At 39.0% G+C, this 20318-nt stretch overlaps 1 protein-coding gene across 1 annotated transcript; it reads right to left on the bottom strand.

Moving 5' to 3' along the window:
- Positions 1-512: 512 nt before the first annotated feature.
- On the bottom strand, positions 513-18621 carry EIF2S3 (eukaryotic translation initiation factor 2 subunit gamma). Its single transcript, XM_004000364.5, has 12 exons — positions 18470-18621; positions 17902-17965; positions 15860-15987; positions 15651-15772; positions 13924-14018; positions 12458-12616; positions 10896-11030; positions 9765-9859; positions 9067-9211; positions 7711-7880; positions 7137-7309; positions 513-934 (listed from the first exon to the last, which is right to left on the bottom strand). Exons 1-12 carry the CDS (start codon positions 18536-18538, stop codon positions 871-873), a joined length of 1419 nt encoding a protein of 472 aa, XP_004000413.1. The 5' UTR covers positions 18539-18621; the 3' UTR covers positions 513-870.
- Between the last annotated feature and the right edge of the window lie 1697 nt (positions 18622-20318).

The raw sequence follows: 20318 nt of genomic DNA, 5'->3' as shown, positions 1-20318 counted from the left end.
AATAAAAATAAAAAAGCACAGCACAGGGAAAGTGCCAGAACATGGAGAATGACATCTTGAAAGGTCCAATGGTTACTAATACTAGACTCTACATTACAGCCTGATTGATCAGTTAAGAAAAAACAAAATAAGACTTAGAAAGATCTGTTACTCATCTAGAATCATCCAGTGTAACAGCATTTTGCAATGGGGGAAAGCTAGAGGGTTTCAGGTAATAAGCAATGCAGAAACAACTGCAGGGCATCAGGGAGAGGATGAGAAGCGGCTCTAGTTTCCTGTGTTCCAGTTAAGGAAACGAGGAAGGGGATGGAAAGGTGCGTCCAGGAGAATGGGCTCCTATGATCTAAAGGGTAATGTTTTATTAATTTCCTTTTCACTCACAGTTTCAAACATAAAGCAACATTAAATATGGGGCAAAGGAAAGCTGGTTTCCAAGAATTTGTGCCTTCAAGTTTTTACTTGGTATAGCAGTTCTTCAAGCCTGGAACTATTCAAAGATGAATCATGCAAAATAAGAAGAAAACCTTTATTTCAAACAGGTTTCTTGGTATGTGTGCTACAGCAAAGGCTGGTTGTAGCAATTTCATTTCAAACCTGCGATCATGTATAAATTAGACATTATTTGGGAATGATTAATTTCTGCTAAAATGTAGATTCAATCCAACATTATGCCAATTTTTACATTTATTGTAGATCCTAATTTAGCAGTAGAGGTTAAATTTTCATGACCAAAAAATGAGAATAACCTTAGAGCTGCCACTAAGGTAATGAGCTGTGAAATTAATTTCCCAGTACTGCTATGAAAATATACCCCTAGGTTGTAAAGACAAATTCTGATTCCATCCAAATGTATTATTTAACCGGAATTCTTCAGTCATCATCTACTGTTGGCTTGATCGTCACTCCTCTTCTTATTTGGCCCCAGCCAATTAAACTGCAAAAAACAAAATTTTTAAATCATGAATTTTACACCTCTTTCATTATCATTACCACACAATCATATGACGTAAGTGGTTTTACTTGCCTATCTGCTATGAATGTTTCCAAAACCTGCGCTCCATTAAGAAAGCTCACACTATCTTCGTAGATTCTCAGGCTCACAAAGATGGGCTCCAGCGATAATAAATGACCAAAAAAAGCAAACAAAAAGTTGCTACTACAAATATGCTTGTCTTTATTCTATCCCTAGAATAAAGGGATGCACTAATCCCTCCAGAACCACCAGTCTAGTCCACCAAAGTATTCATGCTGATACACAATCTACCACAGCCTGATTTTCTAAAATATCTCATTCTCTATCCTTTCCTCATTGAAAAATGCTTTTTTACTATTCACAGCACTCGACAGATCACAAAGGATTTAGCATGACCTTGGCTGGTAAAGAAAACTTAGAGAGGAAGCAGAATATATAGTCTGGTAGCAGATTACTCTCAGTAGCAGAGGAACCTCTGCTCCCTTTTGGTGTTTTCTCTAATCAATGAGTAGGCTGCATTGCTACCTCAGCAATAGCTTCTAGAACAAAACCCATCTCATGGGGTAAAACCACAATTCTAAAGAATGTAAATCATTCAGATGTTCTCATTTATTTATTTATTTAAAAAAAAATTTTTTTTAAAGTTTTTTATTTATTTTTGGGACAGAGAGAGACAGAGCATGAACGGGGGAGGGGCAGAGAGAGAGGGAGACACAGAATCGGAAACAGGCTCCAGGCTCCGAGCCATCAGCCCAGAGCCTGACGCGGGGTTCGAACTCATGAACCGCGAGATCGTGACCTGGCTGAAGTCGGATGCTTAACCGACTGCGCCACCCAGGCGCCCCTGGATGCTCTCATTTAAAAATATTAACACACTTGCTAAATTAAATTTGATTTTTAAATACTTTTATTATTGAAGTATAGTTGGTATACAATATTGTATCAGTTTCAGGTATACAATATAGCGATTGGACAATTCTCTGTATTACTCAATGCTTACCATTAAGTGTACTCCCCATCTGGTGCCACACAACATTCTATTATTGACCATGCTCCTTCAATTGTTACTTTTCATCTCCAGGACTTACTTATTTTATGTGCTGGAGCCTGCTTTGGATTCTGTGTCTCCCTCTCTGCCCTTTCCCAACTTTGCCTCTCAAAAAATGAGTAACATTTAAAAGTAATATTTGTCTTTCTCTTATTTAACTTAGTGTAATAGCCTCTAGCTCCATCCATTTTGCCACAAATGACAAGATTTAAATATTTTTTGGGCTGAGTAATATTCTGTTGTGTACATATACCACATCTACTTTATCCAGTCATCTATGGATGGACACTTGGCTACTGTAAATAACACTGCAATGAACATAGGGGTGTACCTTTTCAAATTAGTGTTTTCATTTTTGGGGGGGTAAATACCCAGTAGTGGAATTACTGGTATTTTTAAATTTTTGATGAACTTCCATAATGTTTTCCACGGTATCTGCCACCAACTTACATTCCCACAAACATGCATGAAGGTTCCCTTTCCTCCACATCCTTGCCAAACACTTGTCTTTTTCATACTAGCCATTCTGAGTAATGTAAGGTGATATCTCATTGTGGTTTTGATTTGCATCTCCTTGATGATGAGTGATATTGAACATTCTTCAGGTGTTTGTTGATAATCGGTATGCCTTTGGAAAAATGTCTATTCAGATGCCCATTTTTTACTTGAATTGTTTGGGGTTTTTCAGTGTTGAGTTGTACAAGTTCTTCATATATTTTGAATATTAACCCTTCATTGGAGCTATCATTTGCAAATACCTTCTCCCAATCAGTAGGTTGTCTTTTCATTTTGTTGATGATTTCTTTTATTGTGCAAAAGCTTTCTATTTTGGTATAGTCCCAATAGTTTATTTTTGCTTCTGCTTCCCTTGCCTGAGGAGACATACCATAAATATGTTGCTAAGGCTAATATCAAAGGTTAGTATGTTTTAAGTTTTGTGGTTTCGGGTCTTTAATCCATTTTGAATTTATCTTTGTATTATTTAACCGTAAAAAAGTGGTCCAGTTTCATTCTTTTGTGTGTAGTTGTTCAGTTATCCCACCACAATTTATTGAAGAGACCCTTTCTTCCGCACTGTGTATTCTTGCCTTCTCTGTCATAGATTAATTTACCACTTAAGTGAGGGTTTATTTCTTGGCTATCTTGTTCCATTCGTCTATGTGTCTATTTTTGTGCCAGTACCATACTGTTTTGATTACTACAGCTTTGCAGTATAGCTTGGAATCTGGAATTGTGATATCTCCAGCTTTATACTTCTTTCTCAAGACTACTCTGGCTATTCGGAATTTTTTGTGGCTCCATACAAATCTTCGGATTGTGTGTTCTAGTTCTATGAAAAATGATATGGTATTTTTTTAATTTATTTTGAGAAAGCGAGAGCGAGCATACAAGCAAGGGAGGGAGGAAGAGAGAGAGAATCCAAAGGAGGCTCTGTGCTAACAGCCCTACACAGATGGGGCTTGATCCCATGAACTGTGAGATTATGACCTGAGTCAAAATCAAGAGTCAGACGCTTAACCGACTGAGCCACCCAGGCAACCCAATGCTATGGTATTTTGATAGGAATTGCACTGAATCTGTAGATTGCTTTGGACAGTATCGACATTTTAATAGTAATTCTTCCAATCCAAGGAAGGGAAGCCTGGGTTGCTCAGTCGGTTAAGTGTCCGACTGGGGCTCAGGTCATGATCTCAAGGTTCCTGGGTTTGAGCCCCGTGTCGGGCTCTGTGCTGACAGCTCAGAGCCTAGAGCCTGCTTCAGATTCTTTGTCTCCCTCTCTCTCTGCCCCTCCCGCAGTCACACATGGTCTCTCTCTCCTTCAAAAATAAGCACAGGGGCACACGGTTAGCTCAGTTGATTAAGTGCCCGACTTGGGCTCAGGTCATGATCTCAGTTTGTGAGTTCAAGTCACGTATCGGGTTCTGTGCTGACAGCTCAGAGCCTGGAGCCTGCTTCAGATTCTGTGTCTCCCTCTCTCTCTGCCCCTCCCCTGCTGTCTCTGTCTCTCAAAAATAAACATTAAAAAATAAATAAACGTTAAATTTTTTTCTGTAAATAGTAATTTTTCCAATTCATAAGCATGGTATATCTTTCCATTTATTTGTGTTGTCTTCACTTTCTCTCACCAAAGTCTTACAGTTTTCAGAGTATAGGTCTTCCTTGGTTAAATTTATTCCCAGGTATTTTATTCTTTTTGGGGCAATGTAAATAGGATTTTAATGTTTATTTATTTTTGAGAGACAGAGACACAGAGTGAACAGGGGAGGGCAGAGAGATGGGGACAGAGAATGTGAAGCAAGCTCCAAGTTCTGAGCTGTCAGCACAGAGCCCGATGTGGGGCTCGAACATATGAGATGTGAGATCATGACCTGAGAAGTCGGATGCTTAACCAACGGACACACCCAGGTGCCCCTAAATTTTTTTTTCAACGTTTATTTATTTTTGAGAGAGAGAGACAGAGTGCAAGCAGGGGAGGGGCAGAGAGAGAGGGAGACACAGAATCTGAAGCAGGCTCCAGGCTCTGAGCCATCAGCACAGAGCCTGAGGTGGGGTTCGAACCCACAAACCATGAAATCATGACTGAGCCGAAGTCAGACATTTAACTGACTGAGCCACCTAGGCGCCCCCATTTGTTACTAGTTTTAACAGTTTTCTGGTGGAGTCTTGCTAATTTTTAAGCAAAATCTAAAGTTTCATTTGGACAGAAATCTCTTAAAGGATTAGTGGGCAGACACAAAAAAAATCCTTTTATTTTAAATCTATTCTGATCTAGGAATTGTACCATTCTGAGACTAATACACTCCATGCTGTGAGTTTTTCAAAGTTTACTATTTAAGCCTATTTTAAAATACCCTGGAAATCAGTATGTCTATAATAGCAAATAGTATAATCATACCAAAGAATAAAATCAAATGACATAAATCACCACAAAGCAGGATTATTTACTTAAAATTCAACCAAAAGTTAAACTCTGTCTCAATTAGAGAATAATGATTCAGATCGATTTTCTGAACAATAAGTGATGAGAAACCTTCATGGGGCACGGTATCAGGAAAGCCTTAATAAGGGAAGTAAGCACTGAGGAAAAAACAGGCAGCCAAAGATATGAATAATTATGACAACAATGAGGACACAGAACAATGTAATTTAGAGGGTTTATATGAGACAAAGAAGGAAGAAACATAAAATGCATTGAAGTAGGCTTCCAGAAAGGGCCTGAATATCATAAAGTAATGAGAAGCTACTGAAAATTATTGAACATGTCATAATAAAGATGTTTTAGGAAGATTAATTTTGACCGAATTCTTAACTAACAAAGGAAGAGGTAAATTAGGAATCTTTGGCAGTAACTTTTAGGTGTGAAAGAATGGCTATAGGGATATAATGAGGTCACAAAGAATAGGAAGGGTAGTTGCAGTAACTAACCAGGTAACTAAAAGCAAAGAGAAGTCTAAGATGTGTTGTGTTTCCTAGCTCTATCCACTCAAAAGACCTAGAAGGAATAGCACCCTAGGAACAATGTACACACCTGGCACCTACATCTTCATTTCTAAATACCATTTCCCACTAAAAGAAACCAGGCTTGGAAAAACGGCCAATTCTAAAACTGGAGCATGGGAGGTATGAGAGGAGTTTGGAACATTTTGTGCCAGAAAGTAAGGAACTATTAAAAAAAAAAAAAAAAAAAAGGTGGGGATGTATCAAAAGGACACAGGAGCCAGCCTCAAGAGTCTCTACTGGATGAATCCTGAACAATTTGGGTATCAAAATAAATAAGGACAGTAATGAATCATAACCTACTGAATAAAATAGGACTCCACGAATCTAAATTATAACTACTTAAGTAAATAATATGGAAGAATAATAAATGAGAAGTGGCAGGTTTGGAGGAGGGATGTCATCATTTTAATAACATGATCAAGTTCAATTCAGACAAGAATCATCAGTGGATGAAGAGAAGACTAATCACATAGTCTCAACTAGTCTTCCCATAAAATGAGGTGCATAGGTAAAAAGAGTAACTATAGGGGCGCCTAGGTAGCTAGGTTGGATGAGTGTCTGACTTTGGCTCAGGTCATGATCTCACGGTTCGTGGGTTCGAGCCCCATGTTGGGCTCTGTGCTAACAGCTTGGAACCTGGAGCCTGCTTCAGATTCTGTGTCTTCCTCTCTCTCTCTCTCTGCCCCTCCCCCACTCACACTCTGTCAAAAATAATTATTTTTTAAAAAGTTAAAAAAAAAAAGAGTAACTATATAGAAAATTGGAACAAAACCTTACTTGCATAATCAAAATTAACCTTAACAAGGAGGAGCAATCAGATCTCATGTGCCTCTGGCTATGATTCCCTGAGGAGGCATCACCAACTATATCAAGTATTCCAGCCAAGAGTACATAACCTGAATCTCATCTTAAGAAGTTTCAGATAAAGTGAGGAAGAGTTTAAAAACCAGCTTATATTCTTCAAAATAGTCTATGTCAAGTAAGACAAAGAAAAGCTGAGAAAGTTTCAGATTAGAGATCAAAGAGACATGATAACTAATACAATGCATGAGCCTAGAATGAAGGGACTAGAGGACATTATTGGGAAAAGCCGTATAACTGGATTAGTGACTGGAGATTTCAGTAATTTATCAATGCTAACTTCTTGAGGCAATTATATAAGAGAATGTCCATGTTTTTAGGAAATATACACCAACTGTTAAGAGATCAAGAGGTATGATACATACAACCTGCTCGTCAAACAGTTGAGCAAAAAGTATATACATATAGAAGAGTACTTACACGCATATGTAAAAATAAACGGTGTATCTGGGAAAAGGGAATACAGGAAGTTATGTGCAATTCTTGCAATTTTCTTAAGTTTGAAATTATCTCCAAATAAAATGTTTTAAAAAGCCAAAGATAAGAGAGACACTGAATCTAAATTCACCGGTTTCTTTCATAGGTTGTGTGTATCACAGATCAGGGCTAGAGATAAAGATTTCAAAGCCATCCAAAAGAAGAGCTGAGCTACTGCCTCAGTAACTGTTATGTTCAAGGTAAAGTGTGCACATACACCACCAAGAACTTAAGGGAATTGACTTTTTTATTAGTGACAGAGGCTAATAAACTTACCGCCAGTGTTTCTCAACTCTTCGGCTAAGAGCAATTTTTTCTCCTACTTCTGTGCACACAGGATTAGTCAGAACGATTTTGCCCAAATCGGCCTTAACTGCACTAACTCTTCCTCCTGTCGACAGGGATCCTATGTTCACCATGAGCACTTCATTCTTAGACAGCTTTTGCACCTAGGGAAGTAAATCGGGGAAAAATAAGCCCTAAAATCAAGAAAATGCTTTCCAAAAAGGAATGCTTATTCTCCTACATCCTTGCCAACAAGAGATGTCAGCAACTGTCCATCTCTGCTGACTTAACCTAAGACTTTAAAAATCAAAATCATACGGATAGTAACAGTTCCATGTCATTGACATATGGGACATACATTTTTGCTTGGGTTTTTTTTGGCTTTTTTACTTTAAACTGATGACCATATCTAAGTTCTCAATAAATGACTTTCTGAAAGTAGAAAATCAAATTTACTCACATTTTCTTTTTCTTAATCCCATGTTAACTGTCAAAGAGTGAACCTCAAAACTGGTCTTAACATCACTGCCACTTTTCTGAAACAGGAATTACAGAGAGCACTTACCTTTGCTGCTTTCTTGTCTCCTTCAGTGCGTACACCTAGAAGCCGTCTAAGTAGGAAATAGGAGATTTCCAATTCTGTGAAGATCTCTGGTAAAGCTCCAACTGCACCAAGTACCTGTCCCACCATTCTGTCAGCTCGGCACAAAGTGGGGTCAATTTTTGTTCCTACTCCTGATATAAAACAAGATACATAAAGTCCAACTTTTTATTTCCCATTAAGCTGTCTACCCAAAACTTAGTCAAACAAGTAAAGCAAACACCTGTACGTTTTAACACACATTTACACTTCCACACTCATGTAATAGCTACATAGGTATGACAAAATATGTCTTATCTGAAGAAAGAAGCATAAACCTACGGATTCGTTGGGCCTTTGGGAACAGTCATTTGATTTAAATTCTAAACAAAGGACAGAGATGATAGCCTAACTCAAAAGTAAGTGTGACTACACTTAATAAAGAATAAGAAGATACAAAATTCATAATGAGTAATTTATAGAATATTTGCCTGCCAATTCTCCCCTGGAGGGCTAATCAAAAGAAAAAAAAAAAAAAAACTTCATGACTTCATTATCTGATTCCTAGGATCCACTTCAAAATACTTTAGCTGTGTATGAGGAGAGGGAAGAAGATATAAAGATGAAGCAAGATAAAGTATTGACAACTGTTCAAGCTGGGTGGTGGCTACATGAGCATTATCATTAAATTATATACAATAAACTATTACAAGATAGAATAAAAAAATGAACTATATACCTAAAGACCAGAGAACCAAAAGACAAACTCCTTCTTTATCCAACAATTTCTTCTTTAATCCAAAGGCATAATAAGTCTAATTCTTACTAAATCTTATCTTTTTCTGGGTATCTGGTAATAACAGTAAGTTGTAAGGGACCAGGAAATCCATAAATCATCTCAGTAATTCCTATATAATCAGAGTTATTTTTTTAGTCTCACCTCATAGTAAATATGATCTGACATGATTCAAGTGACATTTGTGGGTAACTTTCCATTTGCAAAACACACACAAAAACAACCACTCTCTACCGCCATAACTGCGTAGACAAAAAAGTATACTTAGGTATTTTAACACTGGGTCATAAAACTTACTTTATTGCTAAAGGCATTCCTTTATATACTAAACCAAAATGTATTCTTCTTTATGCTTAAAATAATTTTTATCAACACATGAAACCATCTTATGAACTAAAATCGACAGCTTAACCACACAAACATTCCCCCAACCCAATCATTTAAAATACCCAATTAAAAATCTACAATACACCTTTTTGGGTACTCCTTTTCCCACGAAAAATACCACAAATTAAAAATGTAAGGTTAAGAAAAGAAATCCTTACCAATAAGACCTCCTGGAGCAGCATACTGAAGATCATTATGCTCCGCAAAAAGTGACACGATTTTCGAAAAGATTGGTTTACACATGAGTTTTCCTTCGCTATCTTTGGAAACAATACCAGGTCTGACTTCTATCTCTTGGCCCACCTGTAAACATGTAAGTTTGTAATTAGAATCACTCTGGGATGACACAATTACCACTTACATATCAAAAGTCCTAACAGGAAGACCCCGTAACTGAAAAGGCAATTCTTTTTCTATGTCAAAGACTGCTATTAAAAAACAAAACAAAACAAAACAAAAAACAGACATAGAGTTTGAAAACCAGAACCATTCATCCAACTGTTGCTAACTACATACCACACACACCTCTCTCCATACTCAGAAAATAGTACTTTGTTTGGAGTATCCATACTATCCACCTTATGATTAAAACAAGAGAAAAAACAGGGGCTCCTGGACAGCTCAATCAGTTAAGCATCTGACTCTGGACTTCGGCTCAAGTCATGATCTCATGATTCATGAGACTGAGCCCACATCAGGCTCTGCGATGACAGCATGGAGCCTGCTTGGGATTCTCTCTCCCTCTCTCTCTGCCCTTCCCCTACTCGAGATCTCAGTATCTCTCTCTCAAAATAAACATTAAAAAAAAAGACAAGGGAAAAACAAACAAAACAAAGACAGTAAAAATCCAGTTCACCTTTAATACTCCTTTTAGAATACTACCACCAGCTACACCACCCTTAAGGTCATCAACTTCACAGCCAGGTTTGTTGACATCAAAGGACCTAATAACTAAAAGAAAACAAAACAAATTAAAGCCAATTCTGCTCGTTTTAACTTTAAAGGAAATGTTCTTTTCTAAGTTAACTTCTAAAATAGCAGCCACAGGGATGCCTGGGTGGCTCAGTCAGTTAAGCCACCGACTTTAGCTTAGGTCAGGATCTCACCATATGTGAGTTCAAGCCCCGCCTCCGGCTCTGTGCTGACAGCTCAGAGCCTGGAGCCTGCTTTGGATTCTGTCTCCCTTTCTCTGCCCCTCCCCCATTCGCACTCTGCCTCTCTTTCTCAAAAATAAATAAATCTTAAAGAAAAAAAATTTAAAAATAAAACAGCAGCCACATAATTCTTATATACACAGGGGTGACTTTATGCAAAATTTATTATTATTACTCCTACATTTATTGCAGCCTTACTTATGATGAAAAAAGGGGAAATAAGTTAAAAGTTAATTGATAGGGGGCATATTATGGTACATCCATACTATGGAATATCACGCAGTTATTAAAAAAAACAATATTTGAGGAGCTCCTGGGCAGCTCCGTCAGTTAAGCGTCCAACTCTTGATTCTGGCTCAGGTTCTGGGATCCCACGGCTCATGGAATCTAGTTCCATGTTGGGCTCTGTGCTGACAACGCAGAGCCTGCTTGGGATTCTCTCTCCCCCTCTCTGCTCCTCCCCACTCACGCTCATACTCTCTCTCAAAATAAACTTAAAAAAATTTTTTTATAAGGATGGTAATTTATTATCATCTCTGTAGAAAGAGAAAGTATTAATAAACACCCTTAGAGGAAAATCACTAATGTGAAAAAGATCAAATTAAGAGTTAAAGACAGGGGTGCCTGGGTGGCTGAGTCAGTTAAAGTGTCCGACTTCGGCTCAGTTCATGATCTCACGGTTCATGGGTTCGAGCTTCATGTGGGGATCTGTGCTGACAGCTCAGAGCCTGGAGCCTGCTTCCGATTCTGTGTCTCCCTCTCTGCCTCGCCCTCTTCCGCTGCTCATGCTCTGTCTCTCTAAAATGAATATAAAGACAAATACTGTCACTTACCAATGAGTCGGGGTTCTGAAGTAAAGTCTCTTGGGGGTACTGGAATTTTCTTCACTATGTACTCACAGACAACTTCAATATTGTATTTCAGCTGAGCGGAAATTGGAATAATAGGAGCTCCTTCTGCTACTGTACCTATAGGAAATTCAGATTAAGATTGTTTAGTTTAACAGAACTTCATCTATGTTACATGAAACACTTAAGATGGCTCAAACAAATGCCTAAACATCCCCCCACAAATGCCAGCAATAGGATAAAAGTGATAATTCTGTTTAGAAAGGTGGCAGTATTGTTTGTTCTATTCCTGAAAATGAACACTAGTTCCTTTACAGAAAAAAACTGCTAAAATATATTAACATATATATTTAATATACTAAAAGTGATAACACTGTCTAAAGGAATAAAATACTAACACTCCTGGGAAAGAGCACTTTACTAGTTGAAAGATTTCTAATAATATGTAATTAACCTCCCAATAAATGTCAAAGTAAAATTACAGACTCGGTGCTAATCAAAGACTACTGGCTCATAAAATATTTCCTCCTTATTAATTATATGTCAAACAGGCTGGGCAAAGAAATGGACCAAACATAATTAGATTTTAATCAAAAGGACTTATTCTTTTTCATAACAACAGAACTGAGTTCACAGGAACTCAACCTTTCCACCAACAAGGCTAAGAGAGAATTGTCAACAACATGCATCATGTCTGCTGTGAAATGAAAAACACCATGCTGTTAGAGAAATAGACACTGTAAAGACTAAATAAATCATTGTCAGTTCCAATGATCAAAGTAACTACCTGGTAAGAATAAACAGTATAAGACCTAAGTATAAAAAAAAATGCTTTTGTTCTTTAAAGTGAGTTATTATTTTTTTTAAATCTGATAGTTTCCAGGATACAAACTTCAGCTCTAACTTTCAGTCAGCAGAAATATACTTTGGTTTATCCTTCCAATTGTAAAATAAAAAATCACTGGGATGCAATGTACAGCATGGGGAATATAGTCAGTAATAATGTAAGAACTGTGCGTGATGACAGTTGGTGACTCCACTTACTACGTGGAGCATTGCATAATGTATAAAATTGTAGAAACTGTTGAATCACTATGTTGTACACTTGAAACTAACGTAATAGGAGGTCAACTATACTTCAATAAAATTTTCAGGGGCGCCTGGGTGACGCAGTCAGCTAAGCATCCAACTTCGGCTCAGGTCATGATCTCATGGTTCATAAGTTCGAGCCCCACATGAGGCTCTCTACTGTCAGCACAGAGTCTGCTTCAGATCCTCTCCTTTTCTCTCTGCCCCTCTCCCGTGCTCACTCGCTTGCTCTCTCTCAAAAAGAAACATTAAAACCAAGTTTCTTAAATTCAGAAACAAAGATTTCACTAGTTGTGTTAGGTGGCTAACAAATACTAGGGAGAGAAAGAAGGCTTAAAATCCATAAATGTATTCTATTTCAGATAGTCTATTATAGTAAAAGGTAATTTAACATCTGTATCTGGACTATATACGTGTCTAAACAATTCACAGATTTATTAAGTATCACGGCTTCTTACCTTGTACAAATGCAAGGATCTGTTCATACTGCTCTTTAGCCTGACTTTCTTTTACCAAATCAATTTTATTTTGTAGAATCAAAATATGCTTCAGTTTCATGATTTCTATGGCAGCCAGGTGTTCAGATGTCTGAGGTTGAGGACAAGACTCATTACCAGCTAGATGACAAAGAATCAGAAAGATGCCATGAGAATCAGCTGGAAATATTAAGACCAGGCAAATCCACAGGAACAGAAAGCAGATAAATGGTTGCCAGGAGGGCAACCCCTAGAGGGAGGGATACGGTACACAGTGACTGCTTAACGGGCATGTGGTTTTCCTTTTGGGGCAATGAAAATATTCTGGAACTAGAAGATGGTGATGCTCGTCTAACACTGTGAATGTACTTAATGTCACTGAGTTGTACAGTTTAAACAGCTAAAATGGTAAATTTTATTTTATGTCTATTTTACTACCAAAAAAATTTTTGCCTGGCATCTAATAAAGAAAATTTGTCCAGGTCTTATCCTTACTCAAGGCAAAAGTCCTGACTATTATTGCCAGGCGTCCACCTTTTGCCCTTGCTTCACTCTCTGTGCTTGCATTCATTACAGCCTCCAAATCATTTGGCTCTCATCCCTGATCCTAAGCAAGAAGCTTGGAATCAACAAGTTTGGCATTTAGGGTCTGCCCTTAGCTTTTGTTCAAGGGTAAGTCATAGCCCTCTGGCTCTATTCAGTCTTAGAGATGTTTTGGCCCAGTCCAGCTCCTGAGGGGCAGAGAGTAATTCAGAAGGGAAGACGCTTATTACATTCTGTGAATTTCAACTACCATCAAAGGGTACTCTCTAACAAAGGGAGGGAAGAACACTAAACGTGAAGATAACCAACAGTGTATCACATAGAAATGAGCACGTTTTGTTGTGCACTCCACTGATCATTTTCCCTAAGCAGTGATGTTCAGGTGTCCTGTACTGTATATACATGGCATGCTTTTAAAAATTATGTTCCATATCAATGAAATCTCTTAAGAGCTCACATAAGAAACCCTAGCTTTGAAAACCCCCATGAGGTCTACACTTTAGCACTTATTAGGAGATCTGCATCTAAATAAAACCACTATGTGTCAATGTTGCAGTGGACGACACACAGACCAAAAAAAAAAAAAAAAAAAAAAAAAGCACATTTATAACTAAATTTAAAACTAAAATAAGAAATCATTTCATGTGATCTAGACGGGGAAAAATGCACTATCGACTTTTTCAAAATATATACTACTGTAAGGATTCACCTGTCAGCCCCAGATCTTGTTTACTATCGTGTGACAGCTGGTAGGCAGGGATGGCATCCTAGTTGACATGTTACCTCCCGTCAGGTGTCACCCTTAGGTAATGGAAATGGCCCTTAATGGCCTTGGTTCTCGTTTCAATATCCCACCCTGGATTCGTTCCACACTGATCTGTCCAAGGCAGCTTTGATGTATTTACCTATCAGCAGAAGGGCTGCATCCATCACTGCTGCACCGTTCAGCATAGTCGCCATCAAAATATCGTGGCCGGGGCAATCAACAAAGGACACGTGTCTAATAATTAAGAAGTAACAATAAGTCCTAAGATCAATCCGTATTTCCGCAGAAATTCCCAAATCCAATCAAAAGGAATAGGGTATAGAGTATGGCACAGAGTATATGCTGGAAATGTCATTGATTTGAAAGCTAAAACAGTGTTAACAGAACAGGCACTGCCATCTGAAAGAGAATAACTTGCCAAAAATTCCTCTAGCACCTTGAAAAGCTGGAACTGCCAATGTGAAGTAGAGACAGCAGTACTATTTTAATAAAACTATACTACTCATTCAGAATCACTATTTCCAAAAAGTGTATGCTCACGATGACATGATCTCAGAGGTTAGCCGACTAAGGCCCTTAGGCCAAACCTGGCCCATACCCACTCAAGCACATATTATTTGTATTTGCTTTCATAACACAAGAGCAGAGATGAGCAGCCTCTTCACAGAGAACCTATGGTCTGCAAAGCTGTAAATATTTACAATTTGGCCATTTATAAAAAAACGTGATCTCTTGGGGCGCCTGGGTGGCGCAGTCGGTTAAGCGTCCGACTTCAGCCAGGTCACGATCTCGCGGTCCGTGAGTTCGAGCCCCGCGTCGGGCTCTGGGCTGATGGCTCGGAGCCTGGAGCCTGTTTCCGATTCTGTGTCTCCCTCTCTCTGCCCCTCCCCTGTTCATGCTCTGTCTCTCTCTGTCCCAAAAATAAATAAAAAACATTGAAAAAAAAAATTTTTAAAAAACGTGATCTCTGATCAAGGACCAGAACTAGGGTAAGGCCAAGGGAGGAATCTGCCTCAGGTGCAAAGTTTAAGACGGTGCCAAAAAAACTCACTAATCAAAATAAATAATATTTAAATTTAAGATTGTTAAAACAAAATTAATGCAAAAAAATCCATGATGAGCAAAGTATCAAAATTAACTAATAATGCCACAATGAGCCAAAAACAGTGATAATGAAGAGAAAAAAATCTGTAATTGTCTAATTTAAACAAACAGCATTCTATTTATTAAGATTTCTTTGCATTAATTTCAAAAAGCACTGTCTCAAAATACTATTTACCCTGATTACTGAGGTGTTTGGGGGGATATTCCCCCTTATATTTGGGGCCCAAAGCAAGAGCCTCACTCTCATCTCTCCTTAGTTCCAGCTTTGCCCCAATCTAAAATTTCCTTGTGGGCCATTCCCAATCCCACATTAACACCACTAGGCAAAAGTCTGTATCCTCTGATAAAAAAACTAGCATATGAATCATATTCAGAAAACAGATGGGTAACAAGACCATGTAATTAAGAGAGGTAATTAAATATTGCTTTGTTCATCCACTATCTAAAAAACAGAAACAACATTGTTTAAAAGAAATTTAGGAAGCCTGGCAAAAAGCATCCCCTAAATCCAAACAGCTGTGTTTCCACCTGCTTGCGTGATACCTTTCCTTTGAAGAATTTGCACTCAAGTATCTAAATGGAGGTTGAAATACTTGACTTTTCAAATTACTGTCATTATAGACAACGGAAACAATAAAAAATATAAAAACAAAAACATTCAGCAGTTTCATTATTTAATATCTCAGTTAAATACTTCAAAAAGGATAATCAGAAGACAACAGAATATGACATATAAAGTGTTTTTAGCATGAAAGAGCTCACCTGACTAATTTGAAGTTCCCTTTGGTCCCTGGAATGTCTGTAGGAAACTCATCGGGCGTACTACTGCCACAGGATCTATAACATTCTGGCCGAGGACAACTTGGGTCATCAAGTTTATAAATCTAAAAGTTCCAACAAAAAAAAGATTCAAATTTGTTACGTGCACATTCAACAAAATTGTTTCTAGTTCCACAGTATACATAGCTCACCTTAGCATTAGCATATCCAAGCTTGATCGTAATATTTCTTTCTAGTTCATTTTTGAACCTGACAGTGTGAACTCCAGAAATAGCTTTTACAACTGTGGATTTCCCATGAGCTACATGACCAATTGTACCTACAGACAAAGTACAAGAAATTAATTCATATGCATTCAATTATACCAAATACTTTTTCAAAATAGCATCAGAGGAGAAAACCCAAAGCTGTAACTCCCTATAAATATCAATGTAAAACCAACTGTGACTTCAGTTTTTCCTCCTTCATATTCTTTTCTACCCAAACCTTATGCTGATACAGGTCTGAAATGAACCTTCCATGTAAAGACAATCTTGTTCAAAAACTACAGTCAGTATAGTAAAAGCTATTCATCTTATGTTTCTAATCACATGAAAGACTGCCTTCATCTGAAATAAACACTCTGGGAATGCAAGCTGGTGCAGCCACTGTGGAAAACAGTATGAAAGTTCCTCAAAAAACTAAAAATAGCACTACCCTATGACCCAGCAATTGCACTACTAGGCATTTATCCACGGGATACAGGTGTGCTGTTTCAAAGGGACACATGCACCCCCGTGTTTATAGCAGCACTATCAATAATAGCCAAAGTACAGAAAGAGCCCAAATGTCTATCGATGGATGAATGGATAAAGATGTGCTATATATACACAATGGAGTATTACTCGGCAATCAAAAAGAATGAAATTTTGCCATTTGCAACTACGTGGATAGAACTGGAGGGTATTACGCTAAGTGAAATTAGTCAGAGCAAGACAAAAATCATATGACTTCACTCATATGAGGACTTTAAGACACAAAACAGATGAACCTAAGGGAAGGGAAACAAAAATAATATAAAAACAGGGAGGGGGACAAAACAGAAGAGACTCATAAATATGGAGAACAAACTGAGGGTTATGGGAGGGATTGTGGGAGGGCGGATAGGATATGGGTAAGGGGCACTAAGGAATCTACTCCTGAAATCATTGTTTCACTATATGCTAACTAATTTGGATATAAATTTTAAAAATAAATAAATAAAATTAAGACTTAAAAAAATTAGGTTAAATACAAAAATAAACACTCAACAAGAACATAAAATTCTATATACTAAGAAACTTTCCAGTATATCCAGAGTGAAGTAAACAGGTATGAAACAACCTGAAACAACCAAAAAGAATCCATGAAAACAAGCAAACCACCCAGGTTTAATTATAGTAATGCTAGCAAGGGTAACATATATCTTATAATTTCTTAATAACCTGATGGTAGAGCTTTACTTTCAACTAGATTTAATTGTGCTGTTTGTACAGGCTGTCAGATACTCTAACTTGACAGTCAACATACCTTCTCCTCTAAAGTTCTAGATGGCAATGGGCAGGGAGAGAAACTACTTAATAACAGCTTATATACCAAATAAAATTTTTAAAAATTCTGCCCTTGCAATAACCCTGTGTGGCAAATACCACCACATTTTCAACTCCTCTGATACATACGACTACATATTGCCTTATGCTACTACACTTTTTATATGTATCTTCTCACCTAGTCTGTAAACTAGGCAGGAACAATATGTGCTTCCCACAAAATCTGACAGGTGCTTTGCTCATAAGGGCTCAAAGTCTATTTCTTGAAAGTCTGTGTCCTCATATAATTCAGGTAATCACACAAAGGAAGAGGTTAAAAAATTACTTGTCGAGATCAAACAAGTCAGGTCACGAAGAGACTAAGGCTTTGTTTATTTATTTTGAGAAAGAGAGCACGTGCGAGTGGGGGAGGGGCAGAGAGAGCGAGAGCTAGAGAGAGAGAGAGAGAGAGAGAGAGAGAGAGAGAGAAGAAGAAGGAGGAGGAGGAGGAGGAGGAGGAGGAGGAGGAGGGGAGAGAATCCCAGGCAGGCTCTGCACTGTCAGCACAGAGCCTGATGCGGGGCTGGAACCCACAAACTGCTAGATCATGACCTGAGCCGAAGTCAAGAGTCTGATGCTTAACCACAGAGCCACCCAAGCACCCCACCAAGTTACTCTTATCTTACCTATATTAATCGTGGCTTGTCTGCTGATAACTTCGTGTGAAAGTGGCGTCAACTTGCTAACATCCTACAACCAAACATTTTTATTTTAAGTCGCTGTACATAAGACCAATCACAACTTTCCTTTGATTTTACATTTGCTCCACAGAGCTTCCAAAGCGCTTTTCCTGAAAAAGCAATCTTCTGTCCTGACGGCTGGGATGCCCTAAGAGTCCTTCATCGTTAGAGAAGACAACTCCACTCACTATGGGAAATGTGAAGGCCCGAGGCCCCCCAAACTTGACAGTATTAGGGCTAAGGACTATGTAGATACTCCCTCCCCAGACCGTCAGAAGCAAAAGCCTTAGTGACATTTAACACCATCACTTTCCAGCCGTACACCCCCATGCACAGCTCGCAGACTTGCCGCGGTACAGCCGGCGGCGCGAGCTCAGCTTAGGGCGACCGACTCCAAGGCTCCCTCCTAATGCATGCTCCCGACATCCCGGCACTGCCTGATCTCAACGCCTCCCGGGAGGCTCTGTCACTCACTTCTGAGCTCCCTCCGTATCCCTGCAGCACGAAACCTTACCAAAGTGGCGAGATCCTGGCGAGAAAGATGCGGCTGCCCCAGAGTCACGCCAGCCTCGCCCCCCGCCATCTTGCTCCGAGAGGAAGGAAGTCGCACCAGTGCCTGCCTGACCAAGCGCAGGTCCCCTTGTAAGGGGCGGGGAAGCGGAGGCGGGAAGGCCGACTAAGGCCCACGCCTGGGAAAGGAGGCTGGCCAGTGCCGCCGGAGCCTCGCTGCTTGGACTTCTCTCCGCTTGGGTTTACACAGTGCCTGCCGAGCGACTGACTATAAACCAGGAGGCAAAGTTTCGGAATCTATTCGTCGCAGACCTGATACATATTTGTGCAGGCAACGCTGAGGGCAGCCCCATAATAAGACACCCCCGCCCCCCTTGCTAGGCGGGTGATGTAACCGCCGCGCGCGCTGGCGAGGAAGAAGCCATTTCCGGTTCCCGGGGGGGGAGGGCCGGAAGAGTTTCCCGGAGCCTGGGAATGTTCTTTGGGGTGTGGGGACAGACAGTGGGGCTGTCCTTCTTTACCGATTTCCATAATTTAATAAGGCGAGATCGGCTGGGGGTGCGGCTCTCCTGTGACGGCCACGCTGGCCACATTTACGGCCCCACGCGTCACCTGGTGGGTGGGGGGGGAGGGCGCCCTCGCGCGGAGGTTTGGTGAAATGGTCATGGCACAGGGATGGCAAGAGCAAAGTCCCTAACTTGTTCTCACAGGTTTCTAGGGCCTGGGAGGCGGTCCGTGGTGGCTGTAAACTGCACAGCATTGTAAGGGCGCCCAAAGAGGTTATTTTTTTAAGCTCATACAGGAAAACCCACTTGCTTAATGGAAAGATTACCACTAAATCGGTGTTTTGAAATTTAAAGACTTTTGGGAGTTTCCTTTTTTTTTTTATGGTGTATCAAAAAGTCGAGTAATTGTTTACCTCCTTTCATGTCTACACTTTACAAGTTTTCCGTCATGAACAGGTGTTCATGTTTAGCCAGCAAAAAATTTAAGGAGAGGTGAATAAGAATCTAGATTACCTGTGTTCATTGAATACTTACGATGAAAAGGAATATATGCATTCTATCACATACGTTTTAGGTACAACAGTTTACCTAAAATGGGAAGTTCTATTTCAATAAATGTATTCATTGGTTAAGTGATGGTAGAGACTACAATGTATTATGTTTGAATGGAGGAATTTAGTTCCTACATTTAGGAACTCACACATTTGTAAGTTTATAAATTTAGAATTTCTCTTACATTCTGAAGTTACATCAGCCAATTAAGAAAACCCATTGAGGTGATAAAAATGTAGAAATATTGAATCACTATGTTGTACACCTAAACTCATTATTATATGCCAACTATACTTCAGTAAAAAACGTTGAACTAGGGGTGATGGTTGCACAACTTTGTGAATATACTAAAAACCAGTGAATTGTATGGCTTAAAAGGGGTGAATCTTATGGTATGTGAATGAAAAATAAAATTCATTGATAATAAATATAATATGCTTCATTGTCAGAAACTTGCACTGGAAGTAGAAATGTCACAAAAAAATAATATTCATAAAAAATTACAGTACAGTTAAATATTGGCAATGACTCAACAAGTATTAACTTTATTTAACCTTCACAACAATCTGACAACGTAAATGGTATTATTCCCACTTTACAAGTGAGCAAACTGAGTCCACAAAAGATTAGATAACGGGCCACAATCCCACAGTTTATAACTAACAGAGCTGGAATTCATAGGCAATTACGAGTATGCTCTTTTTAAAAAATCACCTTTGAGGGGTGCCTGGGTGGCTTAGTCCGTTGAGCATCCAACTTCAGCTCATGTCGTGATCTCATGGTTCGTGGGTTCGA

Source organism: Felis catus, chromosome X, assembly GCF_018350175.1.
Source record: "Felis catus isolate Fca126 chromosome X, F.catus_Fca126_mat1.0, whole genome shotgun sequence".
In the NCBI taxonomy this organism is placed as follows: domain Eukaryota; kingdom Metazoa; phylum Chordata; class Mammalia; order Carnivora; family Felidae; genus Felis; species Felis catus.
This window is presented reverse-complemented; position numbering and strand designations above follow the sequence as displayed.